The 24,493-nt window shown below is 43.7% G+C and overlaps 1 protein-coding gene across 3 annotated transcripts; it reads left to right on the top strand.

The window, feature by feature from the left end:
• Nucleotides 1–447: 447 nt before the first annotated feature.
• PRXL2C (peroxiredoxin like 2C) lies at nucleotides 448–14,375 on the top strand. 3 transcript variants are annotated; one of them, XM_003260529.4, is made up of 6 exons: nucleotides 448–673; nucleotides 992–1,060; nucleotides 3,914–3,967; nucleotides 4,131–4,236; nucleotides 9,596–9,727; nucleotides 13,731–14,375. In XM_003260529.4, the coding sequence occupies exons 1-6, from the start codon at nucleotides 482–484 to the stop codon at nucleotides 13,856–13,858; spliced, it is 681 nt and encodes a 226-aa protein (XP_003260577.1). In that variant the 5' UTR covers nucleotides 448–481; the 3' UTR covers nucleotides 13,859–14,375. The 3 variants fall into 3 exon arrangements, with proteins under 3 accessions (XP_003260577.1, XP_030654347.1, XP_012356091.1); XM_030798487.1 differs by having other exon boundaries at nucleotides 448–619; XM_012500637.2 differs by lacking the exon at nucleotides 9,596–9,727.
• The last annotated feature ends 10,118 nt before the right edge of the window (nucleotides 14,376–24,493 follow it).

Consider the following 24,493-nt stretch of genomic DNA (forward strand, 5'->3'; position numbering starts at 1 on the left):
TTTTAAAAAATGGAGATGGCGTTGCCCTCTGTTACCTGCCCAGGCTGGTCTCGAACTGCTGGTCTCAAGTGATCTTCCCGCCTCGGCCTCCCAAGTCGCTAGGATACAGGCCCGGCCTGTGTGTGTACAAAACGTGGGCCCGGCCCTAGCCCACCTTTTACACATATACCCATTAGTTCTCGAATAGGTGAGAACATCCGCTCAGGTGGCTATGGAGGGCGCCGGCGGCTTTCTTTTCAATGACGCTTGCTCGCCCTGGATAGACCTTACTTTCTCTCTCTGTCCCCTACCCTGAGAGCTGAGTCAGAACCGCCCGCGGGGTTCACTCCCACAACTCCCAGGCCCGCGCCGCGCGGCGGAAACCGTGACTTGCCAGGCCCCACTTCTGCACGCCCCGCCCCGCCCGCCGCGCCCAGCCTCTACGCGCCCCGCCCCGCTCCGCGCTGGCAGAGCGGACCAAGGCCCTCGGCCGCCCCGCGTCATGGCCGCGCCCGCCCCGGTCACGCGGCAGGTTAGCGGAGGCGCCTCCCTGGTCCCGGCCCCGAGCGGACCCGACAGCGGGCAGCCCCTGGCGGCCGCCGTGGCCGAGCTGCCGGTGCTGGACGCCCGCGGGCAGCGGGTACCGTTTGGCGCGCTGTTCCGGGACCGCCGCGCCGTGGTGGTGTTCGTGCGGGTGAGCGGGTGAGCGGGCGGCGGGGCTGGAAGGGAAGCGCGGCCCAGGGTCCCAGGCACGCTGCCGGGATGCGAGCCGCGCCTCCTGCTTCTTAGGACGGAAACGGGAAGGCAGCCTGCCCAGCTGCGGCCGCTTCCCAACTAGGGCGGGGCAGGGTGAGGACGAGGCCAGCTTCCCACGCGCCGGGCGCCCGGGCCCCCAGTCCCGGCCCCGCGGGCGTCGCCTTTGCTCGCGTCACGCACGGCGAAGTACACAGATCCTTCGGGGCCCGAGGGTGTTGCTTTACTAACTTGCCCTTTCTGCCGTTTCGGCTTTCAGCATTTCCTGTGTTACATCTGCAAGGAATACGTAGAGGATCTGGCCAGAATCCCCAAGAGTTTCTTACAAGTGAGTTTCCGAGCGTGGGCGGCCCAGTGCCCGCTTCTGCCGACCTTGCGAGCGGGGCGGGGGAGGACGCGGCTCCAGCGCGGCGCTTGCAGCCCGGATTGCCCCTCCCCGCACCTCTCTCCACCCTCGTCCCTCCAAAAGGAGTGAGACGTCAGAGATCTATTTCTGCCCTAACTCATTGGATGCTGCCTGGTGGTAAACGTACTAACAATTGTGGTGTTGCCTGGTAACCTAGTGCCTGTTCTCAAATGTTAACTGATAATGCCCTAAAACAACTGCTGGAAATGGTTATTTTCTTCCCTTTATTTTTTGTTACACTCCAAATAGCTGCTTATTATGGGAAAATACTAATATATCGTAAAGGTGCAAATGTTTATGTTAATAGGCTGCAAGTTCCATGTCTCTAGGACAGCCACATACTTGTTTTTCTTCAGGCACAGATAGGTTTGTGCCCAAGTGAGCTTTTTGAGGGAGGGCATTGAACAGCCTTTATAAAACAGATGTTTTTTCAGCAGACCTTATCAATCAGGATGTGAAAAAATAACATTGATTAAATAACTGTGCGGCCCGACGCAGTGGCTCACGCCTGTAATCCCAGCACTTTGGGAGGCCGAGGCGCGCGGATCACGAGGTCAGGAGATCAAGACCATCCTGGCTAACACGGTGAAACCCTGACTCTACTAAAAATACCAAAAATTAGCCGGGCGTGGTGGCGGGCGCCTGTAGTCCCAGCTACTCGGGAAGCTGAGGCAGGAGAATGGCGTGAACCCGGGAGGCGGAGGTTGCAGTGAGCCGAAATCGTACTACTGCACTCCAGCCTGGGCGACAGAGCGAGACTCCGTCTCAAAAAGAAAAAAAAAAAAATAACTGTACCACAAAGTTTTAAAAAAAGAATGTCTTTGGGGAGAATATTATTGACTATATAATTTTGAAAACAATGTTTTGACTGTTTCTCTGCGTATCCTTTTATTCTCTTTTTAAAAATTGACATATATAATTGTATGTGTTTATGGGATACAGTGTAATATTTTCTTTTTTTTTTTTTTTTTTTTTTTTTTCAGACAGAGTCTTGCTCTGTCACCCAGGCTGGAGTGCAATGGCGCAATCTTGGCTCACTGCAAGCTCTGCCTCCCGGGTTCAAGCCATTCTCCTGCCTCAGCCTCCCAAGTAGCTGGGACTACAGGCGCCCGCCACCACGCCTGGCTAATTTTTTGTATTTTTAGTAGAAACGGGGTTTCACCCTGTTAGCCAGGATGGTCTTGATCTCCTGACCTTGTGATCCGCCCACCTCGGCCTCCCAAAGTGCTGGGATTACAGGCATGAGCCACCGCGCCCGGCCGATACCGCATTTCCTTCATATTTATCCATTGTTGAACACTGAGGTTGCTTCTATATCTTGGTATTGTGAATCATGCTGTAATAAAACATGGGAGTGCAGATATCTCTTCAACATACTGATTTCATTTCCTTTGGATAAATGCCCAGTAGTGGGATTGCTGGATCATATTATAGTTCTATTTTTAATTTTTTTTAGTAACTTCCACACTGTTTTCCATAATGGCTGTACTAATTTACATTCCTAACAACAGTGTACAAAAGTTGCTTTTTCTCCACATCCTCACCAACCCTTATCTTGCATCTTACTGATAGCCGTTTTAACAAGTGTGAGGTTATATCTCATTGTAGTTTTAATTTGTATTTCCCTGATGAGTAGTGATTTTGAGCATATTTTCATTTATCTTTTGGTCATTTGTATGTCTGTTGAGAACTATTCATATCTTTGGCCTTTTTTTTTGAGGCAGAGTCTCATTCTGCCCCCCAGGCTGGAGAGCAGTGGCACAATCTCGGCTGACTACAACCTTTGCCTCCTAGGTTCAAGTGATTCTCCTGCCTTAGCCTCCAGAGTAGCTGGGATTACAGGCACGTGCCACCACACCCAGTTAATTTTTATATTTTTAGTAGAGATGGGGTTTTGCCATGTTGGTCAGGCTGGTCTCGATCTCCTGACCTCAGGTGATCCACCTGACTTGGCCTCCCAAAGTGCTGGGATTACAGGCGTAAGCCACCATGCTCAGCCCTTTGTCCATTTTTTAATCAGGCTATGTTGTTTTCTTGCAAAGTTGTTTGAATTTCTTTTACACTTTGGATATTTGCTGCTTATCAGATGTATAGTTTGCAGATATTTTCTCTCAATCTGTGAGTTGTGTCTTCTCTGTTGATTGTTTCCTTGGCTGTGCAGAAGCTTTTTAGTTCGATATAGTCCCATTTGTCTTTTTTTTTTTTTTTGAGACAGAGTCTCACTCTGTCGCCCAGGCTGGAGTGCAGTGGTGCAATCTCGGCTCACTGCAAGCTCCGCCTCCCGGGTTCACGCCATTCTCCTGCCTCAGCCTCTCCAAGTAGCTGGGACTACAGGCGCCCGCCACCACGCCCAGCTAATTTTTTTGTATTTTTAGTAGAGACGGGGTTTCACCGTGGTCTCGATCTCCTGACCTTGTGATCCGCCCACCTCGGCCTCCCAAAGTGCAGGGATTACAAGCGTGAGCCACCATGCCCGGCGTAGAAATCATTGTTTACACGTATGTCATGTAGCAGTTTTGTAGTTTTCTTCTAGTAGTTTTATAGTTTTAAGTCTTATGTGTAAGTCTTGAAATTCCTACTCAGCAAAAGAAGCATCTGAATTAATATTTTACCATACATATCTTTGCATTAACTCACACAATTTTGCTGTTTATTCCATTCCTCTAGAAGCCTATAGGTGGCATTAGAATGAAACAGTAGAGTTGGGTTAAGGGATGTTGTATAAAACATGCATAATTTCTAATGATATATACATGTCCTTTTTTTTCTCCTAAGGAAGCAAATGTCACCCTTATAGTGATTGGACAGTCATCCTACCATCATATTGAGGTAAATATCTAGCACATTGGGAGACTAATGAATAAAATCTGTTTCAGACATAAAAATTACATTATTTAAACCACTAAATGTAGGCTAAATTGGCTGAAGTTAGAGTATCATTACTTTTCTTTCATTTGTTCTTGTAAAAATTCCAACCATTCTCTCTTTTCAGCCTTTTTGCAAACTGACTGGATATTCTCATGAAATCTATGTCGATCCTGAGAGAGAAATTTATAAAAGGTTGGGAATGAAAAGAGGTGAAGAAATTGCTTCCTCAGGTAAGACATAACATGTCTCAAATAGAAAACACTGGTGGTGTATTTTCATATTTGTGTATATATGCATAGGGAAACATGGTCAATTCATAAATCAGGCTTTTTTTTTGAGACAGAGTCTCGCTCTGTCACCCAGGCTGGAGTGCAGTGGTGCAATCTCGGCTCACTGCAACCTCCACCTCCCGGGTTCAAATGATTCTCCTGCTTCAGCCTCCTAAGTAGCTAGGATTACAGGCACCTGCCACTACGCCCAGCTAATTTTTTGTATTTTTAGTAGAGACAGGGTTTCACCATGTTTGCCAGGCTGGTCTCGAACTCCTGACCTGTCTCGGCCTCCCAAAGTGCTGGGATTATAGGCATGAGCCACTGCACCCAGCCTCAGGCTGCTTTTTATTATTCTAATAAGTGGTCCAGATACACCAGGCTCCAGAGGATTCATTTTCTGGGTGTAATGACATGGAAGGCTGTTAGCAAAGCACTATTCAATGGAAATAAGTTGCAGAAGTGTTTTCAATGTGGTTCCATTTTTGTGAAAACAAAAAGGATTTTCATAAAGATCGTGTGTGTGCACACGCGCACATAATGAAATAGGTTTTAAAAGATACGGTAGTGTTTACCTGAAGGAGGGGAGTGAGAAAATTGGCTTTTGTATTTTTTACAAGTATATTTTACTTTTGTAATTAAACGAAAAGTAGTATTAAGTTCACATAATTTTATACCTCAGTACCATGGCTTTAATACCCCATCTCCTTTAATTGAGGAAATCCCACTTATCATTTGAAATCACCCAACTGAAAGGGGCTCTGAATCACTCTTCAAGCAGAAATCATTGCTTCCCTGTTGCTTTCACGCACCCTGCACTTCATTATATACTCTATTACTGCACTTAAGGGGACCAGAGAGTATAGTTAGTTGAAGAGTTTCATGTTTATTCATCTTTACATTATCTGTGTTCTCTGCCCTTGCCACAGTTCCTTGTAATTAATAGAGCTTAGAAAACTTGAGTTGTACTGCTTATGTGTGTTTCTGAAATGCCAGATAAGAGAACTCAATTCAAACAAAAATCAATAATTTTGAATAAATATTATCGACCTCTTGTTTGTTACCCACTGTGTTGGATGCTCCCAGGAGGACAGTGATAAAATACGTAGTCCCCACCATGCAGACTCATCATCTACTCTGGGAGACAGGCACAAACAGCTAATTACAATACCATCTAAGGGCCAGTGGTGGAGGGAGGCATTCCTGACTAGAAATTCCTTTGTCAGCAATTTAAGTGGAGTAGGATCTGGGAGGGCTTCTCAGGGGAGATGAAGTCTCAGCTCACTCTGAAAGGAGTTAGCTGGGTGAAGTGAGGGTGGGGAAGGGTGCTGTAGACAGAAAGTAGCATGTGCAAAAGCACAAAGGCATGAGAAAACATGACTCCTTCAGAAAAATACAGGTCCCTGCCTCTGGCCAGGGTGTAAGACCCAGTTAGGGGAATTGGTGTGAGCCAAGGGATAAGTTACAGCCAGTTCGTGTTGAGCCTGGGGTAATGTGCCAAGGAGTTTGGATTTATTCTGAAGCAGCTGGGGAATTATACAAGTGTTTGAAGCAGAGAAGTGAGACAGTCATATAGCCCATGTGGAGCAGGGATTGGAGCTGGCCAAACCAGAGCCAGTGATATTTGTGACAGGGTTGTAGGGCAAACATAAGCTAGAAAGAAATGGCAAGGCCTCCAGAGGGAATAGAGAGGAGGGGACGGGTCTGGGAGCTGTTTGTGAGGCAGAGTTGCATGATCCCTTTATTGATGGGTTTTTTTGTTTTTTGTTTTTTGTTTTTGAGACAGAGTTACACTCTTGTTGCCCAGGCTAGAGTGTGATGGTGGGATCTTGGCTCACTGCAACCTCCGCCTCCTGGGTTCAAGCGATTCTCCTGCCTCAGCCTCCTGGGTAGCTGAGATTATAGGCATGCACCACCATGCCCTGCTAATTTTGTATTTTTAGTAGAGATAGGGTTTCTCCATGTTGGTCAGCCTGGTCTCGAACTCCCGACCTCAGGCGATCCACCCGCCTCGGCCTCCCAAAGTGCTGGGGTTACAGGCATGAGCCACCGTGCCCGGCTCCTTTATAGATGTTTTTAAAGAAAAAGACCTAAACTTGATCAGAACTAATGATGAGCTGGCATAAACATAGAGTCTGCTTGTTTCTCTCTCTTTAGTATAGGAAATCATAGCAGTACAGATTGTGAACCTTACTTTTTGGAACACAGTTTTCATGTGCTGTAACAGAGTCTCAACACGTGTAAGGTCTGCTTAATTATTTAGCACTTTAGGGCTGGGCGCGGTGGCTCATGCCTGTAATCCCAGCACTTTGGGAGGCCAAGGCAGGCGGATCACCTGAAGTCAGGAGTTCATGACCAGCCTGACCAACATGGAGAAACCCCGTCTCTACTAAAAATATGAAATTAGCCCGGTGTGGTGGTGCACATCTGTGATCCCAGCTACTCAGGAGACTGAGGCAGGAGAATTGCTTGACCCCAGAAGGCGGAGGTTGCGGTGAGCCAAGATTGTGCCATTGCACTCTAGCCTGGGCAACAAGAGCGAAACTCCATCTCAAAAACAAAATTTAGCACTTTAGACATAAACTGTGAGTTTCACTTTAGTAACACCTCACTATTCATTGTCACAATAAAGATATGGAATTGCAGAGTAAATAGATGAATACTAAGTTGAATATATGCTTGTAATTATAAGAGAGGGTGTATTCAAATCTTCACTACTTGAACCTGTGTTGAAGGACTGCATTGCCAAACAAAATATTAGGTTCTCATAAAATAATTTTTTTAAGGTTTCTCCCTAAAAAAACATAAAGCATAAATCTCAAAATCAGTCTCAGAATAGTCTTACTTGAAAACTAAGGCACTAAAAATATATTATACAATTACAATTTAAAATTAATGGTGCCTGTTTTATAAAGATGAAGAATAAGAATGAAGCCATTACATACAAGGGAGTACTGGGTTTGTAGAAGACTGAAAAACATGAGTTTGACACAAAAGAATTAAATTCAAACTGGCAAAACTAGATTGTGCTTGACAACAAAGATTACTTAGGTCTAGGCTATGGAATCTCAAGTTGAATTTCTAAAATTTCTGAAATATTAATTGACGCCTTCTTTGGACATAAGAAGAGAGTTTGGGCTGGGTGTGGTGGCTCACACCTTCATTCCTAGCACTTTGGGAGGCCAAGGTGGGAGGACTTCTTGAGTGTAGGAGTTCGAGACCAGCCTGGACAACATGGCCAGACCCTGTCTCTGCAAAAAAATGCAAAAATTAGCTGGGCATGGTGCGTGCCTGTACTCCCTGCTATGCGGGAGGCTGAGGCGGGAGAATTGATTGGAGCCTGGGAGGTTGAGGCTGCAGTGAGCTGTGATCGTGCCACTGCACTCCAGCCTGGGTGACGGATTGACACCCTGTCTCAAATTTTTTTTTTGAATTTTTCCCCAAAAATAAGGAGAGAGTTTGGATTTCTGAGCATTTATTTCACATATAGAATCCTGTAAGATAGTATAATTCAAGGCCAGGCACGGTGGCTCACACTCGTAATCCCAGCACTTTGGGAGGCAGAGGTGGGAGGATCACTTGAGGCCAGGAATTTGAGACCAGCCTGGGCAACAAAGTGAGACCCCCATCTCAACAAAAAAAAATTTTTTTAATTAGCCAGGATTGGTGGCATGAACCAGTGGTCACAGCTACTTAGGAAGCTGACGGGGGAGGACCGCTTGAGCCCAGGAGTTTGAGGCTGCAGTGAGCTATGATTGTGCCACTGCACTACAGCCTGAGCAACAGAGCATGACCCTGTCTCTTAAAAAACAAAGTAAAACTTAATCTTCTACTCAAGTCTCTATGCTAGTGAGCCTGTATTTGTTTCTTGGTAAGATAAATGCTCATTATAATGTAAACATGGAAGAAATCAAAGAGTTGAAGAGATGAAGAGAAATAATAGGTATTTCGAAATTTTAGGAAATTAGGCAGGCCAAAGGCTGCATAGTCATCGAAATAAAAAGTTAAAAGTAAGACATAAATGGCAAGGATAGGAAAAAAATTAATTACAACGAGAATAAAGAGACTGAGTTTCTTTGCTCCAATGAAGTGGAAATTAAGTATCAGCCACTGTGATAACAGAAATAGAAAACTGACAGCCAAGGAGAAGTGAAGAGGCAGCTGCAGTGGCTGTTGTCACAGCTAAGCCTCCATGTCTCAGTAGCATGACGTGGTAGGAGGTTATTTCTTTTTATCTTAAATTTCAAGAACAGGACCGGCCACGGTGGCTCATGCCTGTAATCCCAGCACTTTGGGAGGCCGAGGCGGGCGGATCACCTGAGGTCAGGAGTTTGAGACCAGCCTGACCAACATGGAGAAACCCCGTCTGTACTAAAAATAGAAAACTAGCCGGGTGTGGTGGCACATGCCTGTAATCTCAGCTACTTGGGAGGCTGAGGCAGGAGAATCGCTTGAATCCGGATGGCGGAGGTTGCAGTGAGCCGAGATCGCGCCATTGCACTCCAGCCTGGGCAACGAGAGTGAAACTCCGCCTCAAAAAAAGAAAAGAAATTTCAAGAACGGTTTTTCTATTTGGATGCCTTTCCTCTTGAGCAGCAGTTCCGGGATCCTGGCACCTTCCATCTTGTGCTTTGCCACCTTCAACCAAAGCCTTCCAAGAATGTAGAAGGAACATGAGAATCACTTGTGAGAGGAGCTTGGCCTGGAAGCAGCACAGATCATTTCATTCATTGTTTATAACATAGTCACATGCCTTGCCTAACTGCAACTAAGACTGGAAAATATACTTTAGCTGTGGGCCCAGGAAGAGGAAACAGGTTTTGACCAACACATAGCAGTGTGTGTCACAATGTCTCTTGAAAAAGACTGTAGCTGCCTATTAATAAGTGAGACTAAACAGAGTATAAATGGGGAATTAAGATGGAAAGCACTGCTAATTTGAGAAGTCTATAGTTGACATTTTTCTGTGGCGGAAAATGATGTGGGTCCGTCATCACGTTTTCCTTTAAAGCAGTAGTTCTTAACTGGGACATTTACTCCTTTCTCCCTTGGGAGACATTTGGCATTGTCTGAAGACATTTTTGGTTTTTACAACTTGGTAAGCGGTGCCACTGGTATTTAGTGGGTGTAGAAGGCAAGGATGTTGCAAAACACCAGGTATCGCACAGGACAAAGAATGATCTGAGCCAAAATGTTGATGGTAAACAATGGAGAAACCATTCTTTGAAGGAAGAAAGAGAATGTTTTGTAGAAATACATTATCTTCTTAATATCAAATTGAATATAAAATGACATTTAAAGACAATTTTCGACATTGCAGGACAGAGCCCCCACGTAAAATCAAATCTACTCTCAGGAAGCCTTCGGAGCCTGTGGCGGGCAGTGACTGGCCCTCTCTTTGATTTTCAAGGAGACCCAGCTCAGCAAGGTGGAACCCTCATTTTAGGTCCAGGTAAGTATCAAAGCCCAGGTTCAGCAGTAGACGTCTTGTGCCTTTTACAAGTTCAGAGGCCGCCATTTTCTTTTCTTCTCATTTTTTTTTTCCCCCGAGACAGAGTCTCGCTCTGTCACCTAGGCTGGAGTGCAGTGGGGCAATCTCGGCTCACTACAAGCTCCGCCTCCCGGGTTCACGCCATTCTCCTGCCTCAGCCTCCTGAGTAGCTGGGACTACAGGTGCCCGCCACCATGCCCAACTAATTTTTTGTATCTTTAGTAGAGACGGGGTTTCACCATGTTAGCCAGGATGGTCTCGATCTCTTGACCTCGTGATCCACCCACCTTGGCCTCCCAAAGTGCTGGGATTACAGGCGTGAGCCACCACGCCCAGCCCAGAGCCCACCATTTTCTTCATAAAGCAGACACCCTGTACAGATGGACATCTTGGCATTACAGTCAGGATGCTGTGCTTTTGTAGGGGAGCATCTTTTGTTTTCAAAGGCTTCTGTGTATTTTGATGTTTATGTATTTGATGAGCATGCCCATCATCCCATGCCTGGATGATTTCCCACAGTCACGTGGGCTGGCGATCTGTATATGGCTGTCACACTCCCCTATTTAGGAATGTTCAGTGGAGATGGACATTTCCGAATAGGGGAAAATGGTCACGTGCTTTTTTTTTTTTTTTTTTTTTTCAAGAAAAGAATCCAGCCGGGCACGGTGGCTTACGCCTGTAATCCCAGCACTTTGGGAGGCCGAGGCGGGTGGATCACAAGGTCAGGAGATCAAGACCATCCTGGCTAACACGGTGAAACCCCGTCTCTACTAAAAATACAAAAAAAATTAACCAGACGTGGTGGCGGGTTCCTGTAGTCCCAGCTACTCAGGAGGCTAAGGCAGGAGAATGGCGTGAACCCGGGAGGCGGAGCTTGCAGTGCGCCAAGCTCGCACCACTGCACTCCAGCCTAGGTGAGAGAGTGAGACTCTGTCTCAAAAAAAAAAAAAAAAAAAAAAAGGGGAAAGGAATCCATGTAGTTATTTATACCTAACAAAACTAGGAGATTTACTTAGTGTCAGCAAGTAAGTCAGTGCTAGGGACAGCTCATCCCATAAGATTGGGATTGAGGCTGGGCAGTGGCTCACACCTATAATCCCAGCATTTTGGGAGGCTGAGACTGGTGGATCACTTGAGGCCAGGAGTTCGAGACCAGCCTGGCCAACTTGGTGAAACCCCGTCTCTACTAAAAGTACAAAAAATTAGCCAGGCGTGGTGGTGCATGCTTGTAATCCCACCTACTTGGGAGGCTAAGGCAGGAGAATCACTTGAACCTGGGAGGCGGAGGTTGCAGTGAGCCGAGATCATGCCACTGCACTCCAGCCTGGGTGACAAGAAGGAAACTCCCTCTCTAAAAATAAAAAAGAATGGGATTGAGGTCCGACTCTAAGCCACACACTGTTAGCAACTTTATTGATGGGTGTGGACCACCGGAGATTGCTTTGGCTCGTCTCTGCTAAGTGTTTGAACAGATGTATTTGAACAGATGTAAGGATTGTGGACATCTAAGTGTATTGTAACTTATTAGATCTCTACTGTGTTCCAGCATTGCAGCAAAGGACAAACACCCATATCAGACAGGGCCCAAAAGCCTAAATCACTATGTTGTAAGATCATCTTTTTGTTTTTTCTTCCTTTTTAAAACTGTCTGCTTAATGAGCACAGCTTATAAGAGTTACGCAAGTAATATTTACTTTCATAAATACCTTTTTTTTTTTTTTTTTTGAGACGGAGCCTTGCTCTGTCACCAGGCTGGAGTGCAGTGGTGTGATCTCGGCTCACTACAACCTCTGACTCCTGGGTTCAAGCGATTTTCCTGCCTCAGTCTCCCGAGTAGCTGGGACTACAGGTGCCTGCCACCACACACAGCTAATTTTTGTATTTTTAGTAGAGGCGAGGTTTTACCAGGTTGGCCAGAATGGTCTCAATTACTTGACCTCATGATCTGCCCACCTCTGCCTCCCAAAGTGCTGGGATTATAGGTGTGAGTCACCATACCCAGCCAATACCATATTTTTTAAAAGGAGGGTTTTGACTGAGTAGTACGACTTTTGGGCTTTTTGCAGCTGGAACATTATAGCCAAAATCTCCTTTTCCCTCCCTCTCATGAATTTATAACAGTTAGATTCGTTATAAAAAGAAGCCCTGATTAATGAGAATGAATCCTATGCATTAGCCCCGAATGACATTAGCCATATTTCTGAACAATTTATTTCCATCCTCAGACCCAAAAGGGGATGTTTTTGAGTCCCTTATCTCCATGTCTCTGAATCATTTGTCCACATCTTCCGTTGTGTAAGAATAAAGAGTACATGGGCTGGGCGTGGTGGCTCACACCTGTAATCCCAACACTTTGGGAGCCCAAGGCGGGCAGATCATGAGGTCAGGAGATCGAGAAAATCCTGACTAACACGGTGAAACCCCAACTCTACTAAAAATACAAAAAGTTAGCCGGGTATGGTGGCATGCACCTGTAGTCCCAGCTACTAGGGAGGCTGAGGCAGGAGAATTGCTTGAACCTGGGAAGTGGAGGTTGCAGTGAGCCAAAATCTCGCCACTGCACTACAGCCTGGGCGAGAGACAGAGACGCTGTCCCAAAAAATAAGTAAAGAAGAAAGAGCACATGGAGAGCATCATTTGTGTGCCAACTTGGGACCATACAGTCATCCCTCAGCATCCATGGTGGATTGGTTCCTGGACTTGCAGTGGATCCCAGAATCTGAGATGCTCAAGTGTCTCACAGAAAATGGTGTAGTATTTGGATCTAACCTATGCATGTCCTCCCCTGCACTTTAAATCATCTCTAGTTTACTTATAATACCAAATGCAATGTAAATAGTTGTACTGTACTATTTAGGGAATAATGACCAGGAAAAAAAATGTCTGTACATATTCAGCAGATATGCAGCTATCCTGTTTTTCCTGAATATTTTCAGTCTGTGGTTTGTTGAATGAGGATACGGAACCCATGGATGCAGAAGGCCAGCTGTGCTTAGCAAACATGCCTCATGGCCGGGTGCAGTGGCTCACGCCTGTAATCCCAGCACTTTGGGAGGCCGAGGTGGGCGGATCACAAGATCAGGAGATCGAGACCATCCTGGCCAACCTGGTGAAACCCTGTCTCTACTCAAAATACAAAAATTAGCTGGGCGTGGTGGTGCAAGCCTGTAGTCCCAGCTACTCGGGAGGCTGAGGCAAGAGAATCGCTTGAACCCAGGAGGCGGAGGTGGCAGCGAGCCGAGATCGTGCCATTGCACTCCAGCCTGGCGACAAAGCAAGACTCCGTCTCAAAAAAAAAAAAGAAAGAAAACATGCCTCATATACTTAATCTAATGGTTTAAGTTAAAATTCTAGTCTTGAGTTCAAGAATCAAACAGAAACTAGATTGTAAATTTATGATTATAAATTATAAAATCTGTATTTGAACAGATGTAAGGATTGTGAACATCTAAGTGTATTGTAACTGATTGTCTTTTAAGGCCTTATTTTAGAGCCTCTTTTGGGCTATGGTTATAATACAGATAGCCTGTTAAATCAGTATTTGGGAGTGGATTTTTTGAAGTGAGTGATTTATTTCCTTATTATATTTATTCTATTATTAGATTTAAGAAACAGATGTGATTTTCCAGCTTGGTGTCTATGTGAGTTCCGTATTCTGCCCATCTGACAGGACATTTTATTTAATTATATTTAATAAAACCTAACAGAAGGTTATAATTTAAAAATCTTTCCCCTTGGATCTCATAAAACATCAAGTATCGCTCTTATTTAATCATAATCCTTGTCATACTTTATTACCATGATTAAAAATTATTATGGCATTATATAGAGAATATAATACACTCCAGGTAATTAATTTTTCCCTTTGGACTAATTAAAGGTTGAAAAGCTTCCTTGATTTTAGTAAGCAGTAAATCTGATGAATAATACTATGCCTCAGCCTTTTATTCTCATTCTCTTCTAGGTAACAACATCCATTTTATACACCGCGATAGGAATAGGTTGGATCACAAACCTATCAACTCCGTTTTACAGCTTGTAGGAGTTCAGCATGTGAACTTTACAAACAGACCTTCAGTTATCCATGTGTGACTTAAAATGCACTCAGTCACTTTCAACTGGACCTTTTGGAATGTGACCTTCAATGCCTGGGTGTAATATCCTCGTGCAGTGTCTAACCTGCTGTCCCTTCCCAGCCTTTGAGGAGTTAGGGAAGCATAAACGGGGCTTGAACCAGTTGAATTGCGTGCTGGGAGGCATCAGTTGTCAAAATGTGATATATACTTCCATTTTATAGCTTTTAACATTTTATACAAAATAACAAAAATGAATATACAAAATAGAACTTTAAAAGCTATAAAATCATAAATACTCTTTAAATTATTTTACATTGTGGTATATTCAGTCAATGAAAGATTTTTTTGGCAATATAAATTCTGACGAAGAATATATAAAGACAGGAGAGCAACACAAGACCATTGTATTCAGTGAAGAAGGCAAAATATCAAATCTGTCAACAATGTAACTGCATTTTTATATGTATATATTTGTATTTTTGTATGCTTAGGAAAAAGACAGGAAATAAACACCAAAATGTTGCCAGTAGGTATCTCTGTGTTAAGATTACAGTGTTATTATTTTCTTTTCTGTACTTTTCTGTATTTCCCAACTGTTATATAATGAGCATGATTAATATTGTAGGGCCAGGAAAAGGTCTTTAAACGTTATAGGACAATTTTATGCCACATAACAACCTTCACAAAAGTGCAAAATTATATAAGCTGCAGTCCACTTTTCCATCCTAATTGCTTTACTCAGAGGAAGTGTGGCAATCCGAACATTTCACATATAGCCAGTGTCCACAGCACCTTCTCAAACTACATACTTGCTATCCATTTCACTAGGATTTTGGGGGGTTGGGGGAGCTATGGAGAAAAAAATTGTTTTAGATATTTAAGATACGTATTTAAAAATATGGTCGGTGTGCTTTTTGAAAAGGAACTATAAGAATTTTTTTTTTTTTTTTTTTGAGACGCAGTCTCACTCTGCACTACAGGCTGGAGTGCAGTGGCGTGATCTCAGCTCACTGCAAGTTCCGCCTTCCGCGTTCACGCCATTCTCCTGCCTCAGCCTCCCGAGTAGCTGGGACTACAGGTGCCTGCCACCACGCCCAGCTAATTTTTTGTATTTTTAGTAGAGATGGGGTTTCACTGTGTTGTAACAGCCAGGATGGTCTTGACCTCCTGACCTCGTGATCCGCCCACCTCGGCCTCCCAAAGTGCTGGGATTACAGGTGTGAGCCACCGTGCCCGGCCTTTTTTTTTTTGAGATGGAGTCTTGCTCTGTCACCCAGGCTGGAGTGCAATGGCTCAATCTCAGCTCACTGCAACTTCCGCCTCCTTGGTTCAAGCAATTCCGCCTCAGCCTCCCAAGTAGCTGGGATTACAGGCACCCGCCACCATACCTGGCTACTTTTAGTAGAGACGGGGTTCCACCATGTTGGCCAGGCTGGTCTCGAACTCCATACCTCAGGTGATGCGTCTGCCTCGGCCTCCCAAAATGCTAGAATTACAGGCGTGAGCCACCATGCCCAGCCAAGAATTGTTTAAATTTTTTTAAAACTTGGTAATTTAAATGTACACTATGGTTTAGTTATGCATTCCTAGAGAACTGCTATTTCTCACCCCCAAACTGCTCTTATTTGGGAGACTGTTGTCATCTTTTATTTTTCTAGAATCTTTTTTTTTTTTTTTTTTTGAGATGGAGTTTCACTCTTGTTGCCCAGGCTGGAGTGCAATGGCACGATCTCAGCTCACTGCAACCTCTGCCTCCCGGGTTCAAGCGATTCTCCTGCCTCAGCCTCCTGAGTAGCTGGGATTACAGGCATGCGCCACCACGCCCAGCTAATTTTCTATTTTTTAGTAGAGATGGAGTTTCTCCATGTCGGTCAGGCTGGTCTCGAACTCCCGACCTCAGGTGATCCACCTGCCTCAGCCTCCCAAAGTGCTCGGATTATAGGCGTGAGCCACCGCGCCTGGCCTGTTTTTCTGGAATCTTAATATGTTTAGTTGGGAAGTGTCCAGAAATCCTGATGAAAAGTATAGCAGAATCAGAATTTTGGTAATGATTAGCAAGTATAATACTGCTTTGAACTCAGTCCTTTTATATGAAGCATATAAAGTTACAAAAAAAACTAATGTATTCAAATATTTGAATATACCTTCATGTTTGTATAATGTTTTTATTCAATAAAAATGAAATTTCTCATTTAAACTATTTTGTGCTTTTTTTTTATATACTAAAGGTGACCTTTGCTGATTTTAGACTTAATACTGCTGAATCACAAGCTTACACAAAAATTATATACAGTTGACCCTTGAACAACATAGGTTCAAACTCCACGGGTCCAGTTATATGCAGATTTTTTTTTCAATTACAGTTATACCAAGTGTGGGCCGGATGCGGTGGCTCACGCCTGTAATCCCAGCACTGTGGGAGGCCGAGGCTGGCGGATCACGAGGTCAGGAGATGGGAGACCATCCTGGCTAACGCGGTGAAACCCCTGTCTCTACTAAAAATACAAAAAATTAGCGGGATGTGGTGGCGGGCGCCTGTAATCCCAGCTGCTCCGGAGGCTGAGGCAGGAGAATGGCATGAACCCGTGAACCCGGGAGGCGGAGCTTGCAGTGAGCCGAGATCGTGCCACTGCACTCCAGCCTGGGCGACAGTTATACCAAGTGTGCCTGGCTCCCCTGCCACCTCTTCCTCTTCCGCTTCTGCCTCACCTGAGACAGCAAAACCAACCCCCCCCCCCGCCCGCTCCTCAGCCTACTCCACGTGAAGATGAGAATGAAGACCTTTTTTTTTTCCTTTCTCAGCACATCTTGTCCACTACCAAGAAGGAATTACAAGGCATATGAAAAGACAAAAAACAATTTGAAAAGACAGAATGAGCACTAGAACCAGATTCAGATATTGCAAGAATGTTGGAATTAATCAGACCAATTTTTTTTTAAACTATGATTAATGTGCTAAAGGCTTTAAAGGAGAAAGACAACATCCAAGAACAAATGAGTAATGTAAGCAGAGAGACGGAAATTCTAAGAATCAAAAGAAATGCTAGAAGTTAACAACATTGGAATAGAAATGAAGAATGCCTTTGATGGGATTATTAGTAGACTGGATGTGGCTGAGGAAATAATCTCTGAGCTTGAGGATATGACACTAGAAACTGAAAAGCAAAGGCAAAAAATACAAAACAAAATCCAAGAACTGAGAGACAACTACAAAAGACATAACATGAATCATGGGAAATCATAAGAAAGAAACTAACAGAAGAAATATTAGAAGCAATAATGACTGAAAATTTCCCCAAATTAATGTCAAACATCAGACTGTAGATTCAAGAAATTCAGAAAACAGCAAGCATAGTAAATGCCAAAAAAAGACACCTGGGCATATCATAGTCAAATTTCAGAAAATCAAAGATAAAAAATCTTGGCTGGGCGCAGTGGCTCACACCTGTAATCTCAGCACTTTGGGAGGCCAAGGTAGGCAGATCACTTGAGGTCAGGAGTTCGAGCCCAGCCTGGCCAACATGGTGAAACCACATTTCTACTAAAAATACAAAAATTAGGCCAGGCGCGGTGGCTCACGCTTGTAATCCCAGCACTTTGGGAGGCCGAGGCGGGTGGATCACGAGGTCAGGAGATCAAGACCACAGTGAAACCCCGTCTCTACTAAAAATACAAAAAATTAGCCAGGCGTGGTGGCGGGTGCCTGTAGTCCCAGCTACTCGGAGAGGCTGAGGCAGGAGAATGGTGTGAACCTGGGAGGCGGAGCTTGCAGTGGGCCGAGACTGCGCCACTGCACTCCAGCCTGGGCGACAGAGTGAGACTCCGTCTCAAAAAAAAAAAAAAAAAAAAAAAAAAAATTAGCTGGGTGTGGTGGCGCATGCCTGTAATTCTGGCACTTTGGGAGGCTGAGGCAAACAGATCACCTGAGGTCAGGAGTTCAAGACCAGCTTGGCCAACATGGTGAAACCCCATCTCTATCAAAAATACAAAAATTAGTTGGGCACGGTGGTGTGTGCCTGTAATCCCCGCTACTTGAGGGTGAGACATGAGAATCACTTGAACCCAGAGGCAGAGGTTGCAGGGAGCCAAGATTGCACCACTGCACTCCAGCCTAAGTGACAGAGTGAGACTCTGTCTCAAAAAAAAAAGAAAAGAAAATTTGAAAGAAGGCAGAGGGAAATAAACCACCTTACCTATAGAAGAGCAAAAATAAGAATTACATCCAACTTCCCCTCAGAAACCATGCAAGCAAGAAGAGAGTGGAGTGAAATATTTAAAGTGTTAAGAGGAAAGTCACCAACCTAGAATTCAGTACTCTGCAAAATTATCCTTCAATAACTTTCTAACAGAAGGAAAAAAATTATCCTTCTAAAGTGAAGGATAACTAAAGACATTCTTCAGACAAAAAATGAGGGACATTTTTGCCAGTAGACCTGTCATGCAAGAAATATTAAAAGAAGTTTCTCAGAAAGAAGGAAAGTGATACAGATTAGAAACTCAGATCTACATTTAAAAAAGGAAGGGCATTGGAGAATAAGTAAGTGAAGGTAAAATACTTTTTTTCTTTTCTTTTCCTTTTTTTTTTTTGAGACAGAGTTTTCCTCTTGTCACTCAGGCTAGAGTGCAATGGCGCGATCTCGGCTCACTGCAACCTCCTTCTCCCAGGTTCAGGCGATTCTCCTGCCTCAACCTCCCGAGTAGCTGGTATTACAGGTGCCTGCCACCAAGCCTGGCTAATTTTTGTATTTTGAGTAGAGATAGGGTTTCACCATGTTTGCCAGGCTGGTCTCAAACTCCTGACCTCAGGTGATCTGCCCACCTCGGCCTCCCAAAATGCTGGGATTACAAGGGTAAGCTACCACGCCTGGCCTTATTTTTCTTATTCTTAGTTGATCTTACAGATAACAGTTCGAAATAACAATACCAACAATGTATTTGTGTTTATGTGTGCTTATGTGTGTATATATATTTATATATAGATAGATATGCTTACATATGCTTATATATAAGTGAAAGACACTTAATATAAGTGAATAACAGCAAAGATACAAGAGACAAGATGAGGGAATTAGAAATATTTTGTTATTGCCGGGTGCAATGGCTCATGGTGAAACCCTGTTTCTACTACAAATACAAAAAATTAGCTAGGCATGGTGGTGGGTGCCTGTAACCCCAGCTACTCAGGAGGCTGAGGCAGGAGAATAGCTTGAACCCGGGAGGAGGAGGTTGCAGTGAGCCGAGATAGTGCCATTGCACTCCAGCCTAGCCAATAAGAGCGAAACTCTGTCTCAAAAAAAAAAAAAAGTAAATGAATGGAGAAAGATTTAATGTGCTAACACCAATAAAAAGAAAGTGGGAATAGTTATAGTGATCTCAGACAAAGCTAAATTCAGAGCGAGGAAAGTTATCAGGGATGAAGGGAGCTATTACATAAGGATGAAGGGGTCAGGAGTCAGTTCCTCCTGAAGACATAGTAATTCTCGATGTGTATGCTGCTGACAACAGAGTAAAATCTGATAGAACTGCAAAGAGAAATAGATGAATCCACTGTTATAGGTGGAGATTTCAACACCCCTCTATCAGAAATGGATAGGTCCAGCAGGCAGAAAATCAGTAAGCACATAGTTGAACTCAACAGCACCATCACTAAACTGGATATAATTGACATTTCCAGATTACTTCATCCAATAGCAGAATAGCACACATTCTTCTCAAGCTCACATGCAACATGCACCAAGATAGACTGCATTCTGTACCCTAAAACACACCTTAACAAATGTAAAATAATAGAACTCATAGCGTGCCTGCTGCCAGACCACAACGGAATTATACTCAAAAGCAATAACTGGAAAAATCCCCAAATACTTGGAGATTAAAAATATACTTCTAAATAACACATGAATCAAAGAAAAAAAAATCTCCGCAGGGCATGGCAGCTCACGCCTGTAATCCCAGCACTTTGGAAGCCTGAGGCAGGCAGATCACTTGAGGCCAGGAGTTTGAGACCAGCCTGGCCAACATGGCAAAACCCTGACTCTACTAAGAATACAAAAATTAGCGGGGCTTGGTGGCACACAGCTGTAATCCCAGCCGCTTGGGAGGCTGAGGCAAGAGAATGGCTTGAACCAGGGAGGCAGATGTTGCAGTAAGCTGAGATCGCGCCATTGCACTCCAGCCTGGGTGACAGAGCAAAACTCTGTCACAGAGAAAAAAAAGAAAATGAAGGACTTTATGATGCTCCACTTCCACTTAATGAATAGAAAATATATTTTCTCTTCCTTGTGATTTTCATAATAGCATTTTCTTTTCTCTACCTTACTTTATTATAAGAATATAAGTATATAATAAATATAACATATAAAATATGCTATTGACAGTTTATGTTATTGGTAAGGCTTCTGGTCAAAAATAGACTATTACTAGTTAAGCTTTTGGGAGGCCCAAAGCTATATGCAGATTTTTGACTGTGTAAGGGATTGGCACCCCTACCCCCAACATTGTTTAAGGGTCAGTTGTATTTATAAATGTGCACCACATTTTTCTAAGATAAATACATGTTCTTTATGTGGCTTCGGGGAGGTACAGTTACATAAGTGTAGTGCAATGGCAAATTGCCTACCCAAACACATTTTTTAAATATAAAATTACCTATAACATGTACTGTTAACTTTATAAACATACTTCCATATCCAGTCATATGCTGGACTTGAAATTCTGAAGAACCTCTCTCACAAATACATGGAGACATTGGATAAAAATAAATAATATCATCAAACATTTTATGGTGGTAATGATTTGTTAGGCACTATTCCAAGTGCTTTACATAATTAACTCTATGGAACTGATACTATTATCATAACCATCCCCATTTTGCAGAGAAGAAGCAACAACTTTTCTCAAGCTGAGCTTACAACAAAGTGAAGAAACGCCACTAGGGCCAAAAGCGAGCAGAAGCTAGGCTGAAGACCATGCTTGGAAGCCATGGACTGCACTGCAGAGCAGGAATTCATCCCAGGAATTAGAGAAGGTTGTTCCTTGGCCAATTCAAAGGCCTGGTACAGTAGAGAATTAAAACTAAGGCTCTAGAGTAAAGTAGGACCTAAGATCTGTGCCTGAGACTGGAAACTTTTAAAGGGCTAAAACCTTATAAGAATAAGGTCAAATCCATCCATATCCAAGGAATCTAGTGAGGAAATTCATTGTATGGCTTGTGTGATGAACTGCTATGGAAACAAGAATTTCAATAAAATGAAAATGCATGGTTTCATTTTTAAAATCAAATATTTTGTTGTTTTTCAAGAAAACTGATGATACACTAGCAACCTGCATAAAATGTTTGTTCACATTACCGTTTCCAATGGGGGACAAAGAGGTATCACTGACTACATGAAAACTGGAAGACACACTTTCCGAAGAAGTAACATCATTTACTTCAAAGTTAATGGCTATTTTAAAAAGAGTGTTCCAGAGGATAATTTAAGATATGCAGTTGAAGAACGTACATAGACACATCATTCTGCGGAGAATGATTTTTCATTTAGATCAAAGAGGGTTTTTTTGTTTTGTTTTTTGTTTGCTTTTCTCACTCTGTCATCCAGGCTGGAGTGCAGTGGTGCAATCTCAGCTCACTGCAACCTCACCTCCTGGGTTCAAGCGATTCTCATGCTTCAGCCGCCCGAGTAGCTGGGATTACAGGTGCATGCCACCACACCCGGCTAATTTTTGTATTTTTAGTAGAGATGGGATTCTACCATGTTGGCCAGGCTGGTCTCAAACTCCTGACCTTAAAGGGATCTGCTCACCTCGGCCTCCCAAAGTGCTGGGATCACAGGTGTGAGCCACTGCGCCAAGCCAAAGAGGTTTTTCTAATTAATTCCAATCTTTTTCAAGTCCAAGTTTTCTTATGGACATACTAAAAACGAAGTGTAGTAGTAGCTGTTCCTATACTGGTTCTGTTAGAAACTTCTGAAAAAAGTTTCAGGCTGCCAGTTTTATATCAGTATTATCAAATGCTTTAAATAGAGAATTTGATTACATTCATTTCTTTTAAAAAAAGGAGCTAATAGTTACCTTTTCTTATCCAGTTTACAAAGTCAAAGCAAAATGTTTGGAAGTATATTCTCTCAAAGGTGAAACATCTGACATTACTGTGAATGCTACTCTAAATTCAGCTTAAAAATTCACATGGTTGGGCATGGTGGTGCATACCTATAATCCCAGCTACTCGAGAAGCTGAGGCAGGAAGATTGCCTGAAGCCTGAAGCCTGGAAGTGAGGCTACAGTGAGCTGTGATCGTATCACTGCACTCCAGCCTGAGGCAACAGAGAGAGACGTGTGTGTGTGTGTGTGTGTGTGTGTGTGTGTGTGTGTGTGTGTGTGTTTGGGGTTTGATTTTTTGAGATGGAGTCTTGCTCTGTTGCCCAGGCTGGAGTACAGTGGCATGATCTTGGCTCACTGCAGCCTCCACCTCCTGGGTTCAAGCAACCCTCCTGCCTCAGCCTCCTGAGTAGGTGGGATTACAGGCGCCCACCACCACATCCTGCTAATTTTTGTAGTTTTTAGTAGAGATGGGGTTTCGCCATGTTGGTCAGGCTGGTCTTGAACTCCTGACCTCAGGTGATCCGCCTGCCTCGGGCTCCCAAAGTGCTGAGATTACAGGTGTGAACCACCATGCCCAGCATATATATATATATATATATATATACATATATATATATATATATATACATATATATGCATTATATATATATGCACATATATATATAATGCACATAACTACAAAAAGATTAATACCAAAAATATATCGGAATGTCTACAAGTCAATTTTTTAAAACAAGACAACATAATAGGATAAATGGGCAATAGAGACAAATCACTGCAAAGTTAGAGGGTACAATGCACAACCCACCCTCATTTCTGACACCAACTACAGATGGTTTCCAAAACCACACTCAGGTTTGATAATTTGCTAGAAGGACTCACAGAACATGCTAAGAGCTGTTATACTCACAGTTACAGTTTACTATAGGCAAATGATTCAAATCGACAGGCTTTTAAAATCTTTGAAAGGTTAAAATAAGGCTGGGTGTGAAGGCCCACGCCTGTAGTCCCACACTTTGGGTGGCAAAGGCAGAATTGCTTGAGTCCAGGAGTTCAAAACCAGCCTGGACTATGTAGCAAGATCCTGTTTCTAAAAAAAAAAAAAAAAAATTGGCCAGGTTTTGCGGTGCACCTGTAGTCCCAGCTACTTGGGAGGCTGAGGCAGGAGGACTCCACTCCAGCCTGGGTGACAGACTGAGACCCTGTCTTTTAAAAGCAAACAAGCAAAAAAAGAACATGCAGCTTTACTAAGCTCTCCTTTCAGTTCCCACCCAGAGTGCTACAGTAGCGTCTTTATTTATTTACTTATTTATTATGTATTTATTTATTTATTTATTTATTTTTGAGACGGAGTCTCACTCTGTTGCCCAGGCTGGAGTGCAGTGGTGCAATCTCCGCTCGCTGCAGGCTCTGCCTCCCTGGTTCAAGCCATTCTCCTGCCTCAGCCTCCCGAGTAGCTGGGACTACAGGTGCCCGCCACCATGCTCGGCTAATTTTTTGTATTTTTGGTAGAGACGGGTTTCACCATGTTAGCCAGGATGGTCTCGATCTCCTGACCTCGTGATCCGCCTGCCTCAGCCTCCCGAAGTGCTGGGATTACAGGCGTGAGCCACCGCACCCGGCCAGTAGCGTTTCTTGTTTGAGATTTGTGCTGCAGTACTGCCCTACAGGTGATGTGGTCTGATAAGGAAAAGATGATTTCAAGTGCCTATATGTGTTGGTACCCTGGGAGATTTAAAGGACAGATAAGGCAGAATTTCTGCCTTTAATCATTCAGGAGCTATTTGGGGAGGGCAGGAAGAACGTCAGGGTAAGTAACAAAAGAGGGCAGGGATGATAAACAGTCCTTTGCACAGTGCAGTAAATCTCACAGCAAATTTGAAGGTCTTGGAGGGATCATGGATGGAAGTGTTCAAAGAAGGCTTGCATATAATTTTTTAAAGCAGCTCACAAAGACCACAAGTGTAATTAGCCTTATTCATCATGATGAGGTATTTGATCAAAGCTCTTATGGAAGTAAAACTTGTTTCTAGAAAATGATTTTAAATATTATGCCCATCTTCTTACAATGCCATTTTTAAAAATAGGTGAGTAAAATATTTTTAAGGTCTCTTTAGAAATCATTACAGAACACTGTTATTTAACTTCACTCTAAGAGCAGCCTGTAATCACTAACATTTTCCAGATTTTGATGCCTAAGGATTTAAAATGCCAAATGTGGCTGAGTGGGGCGACTCATGCCTGTAGTCCTAATAATTTGGGAGGTCCAGGCGGGAGGATCCCTTGAGCCCAGGAGTTCAAAACTAGCTTGGGCAACATGGAAAAACCCCATCCCAGCACTTTGGGAGGCCAAGGCGTGCGGATCACTTGATGTCAGGAGTTCAAGACTAGCCTGGCCAACATGGTGAAAACTTGTCTCTACGAAACTACAAAAATTAGCCAGGCGTGGTGGTGGGCACCTGTAATCCCAGCTACTTGGGAAGCTAAGGCAGGAGAATCACTTGAACCCAGGAGGCGGAGGTTACAATGAGCCAAGATTGTGCCACTGCAC

This window comes from Nomascus leucogenys, chromosome 1a (genome assembly GCF_006542625.1).
Source record: "Nomascus leucogenys isolate Asia chromosome 1a, Asia_NLE_v1, whole genome shotgun sequence".
In the NCBI taxonomy this organism is placed as follows: Eukaryota; Metazoa; Chordata; class Mammalia; order Primates; family Hylobatidae; genus Nomascus; species Nomascus leucogenys.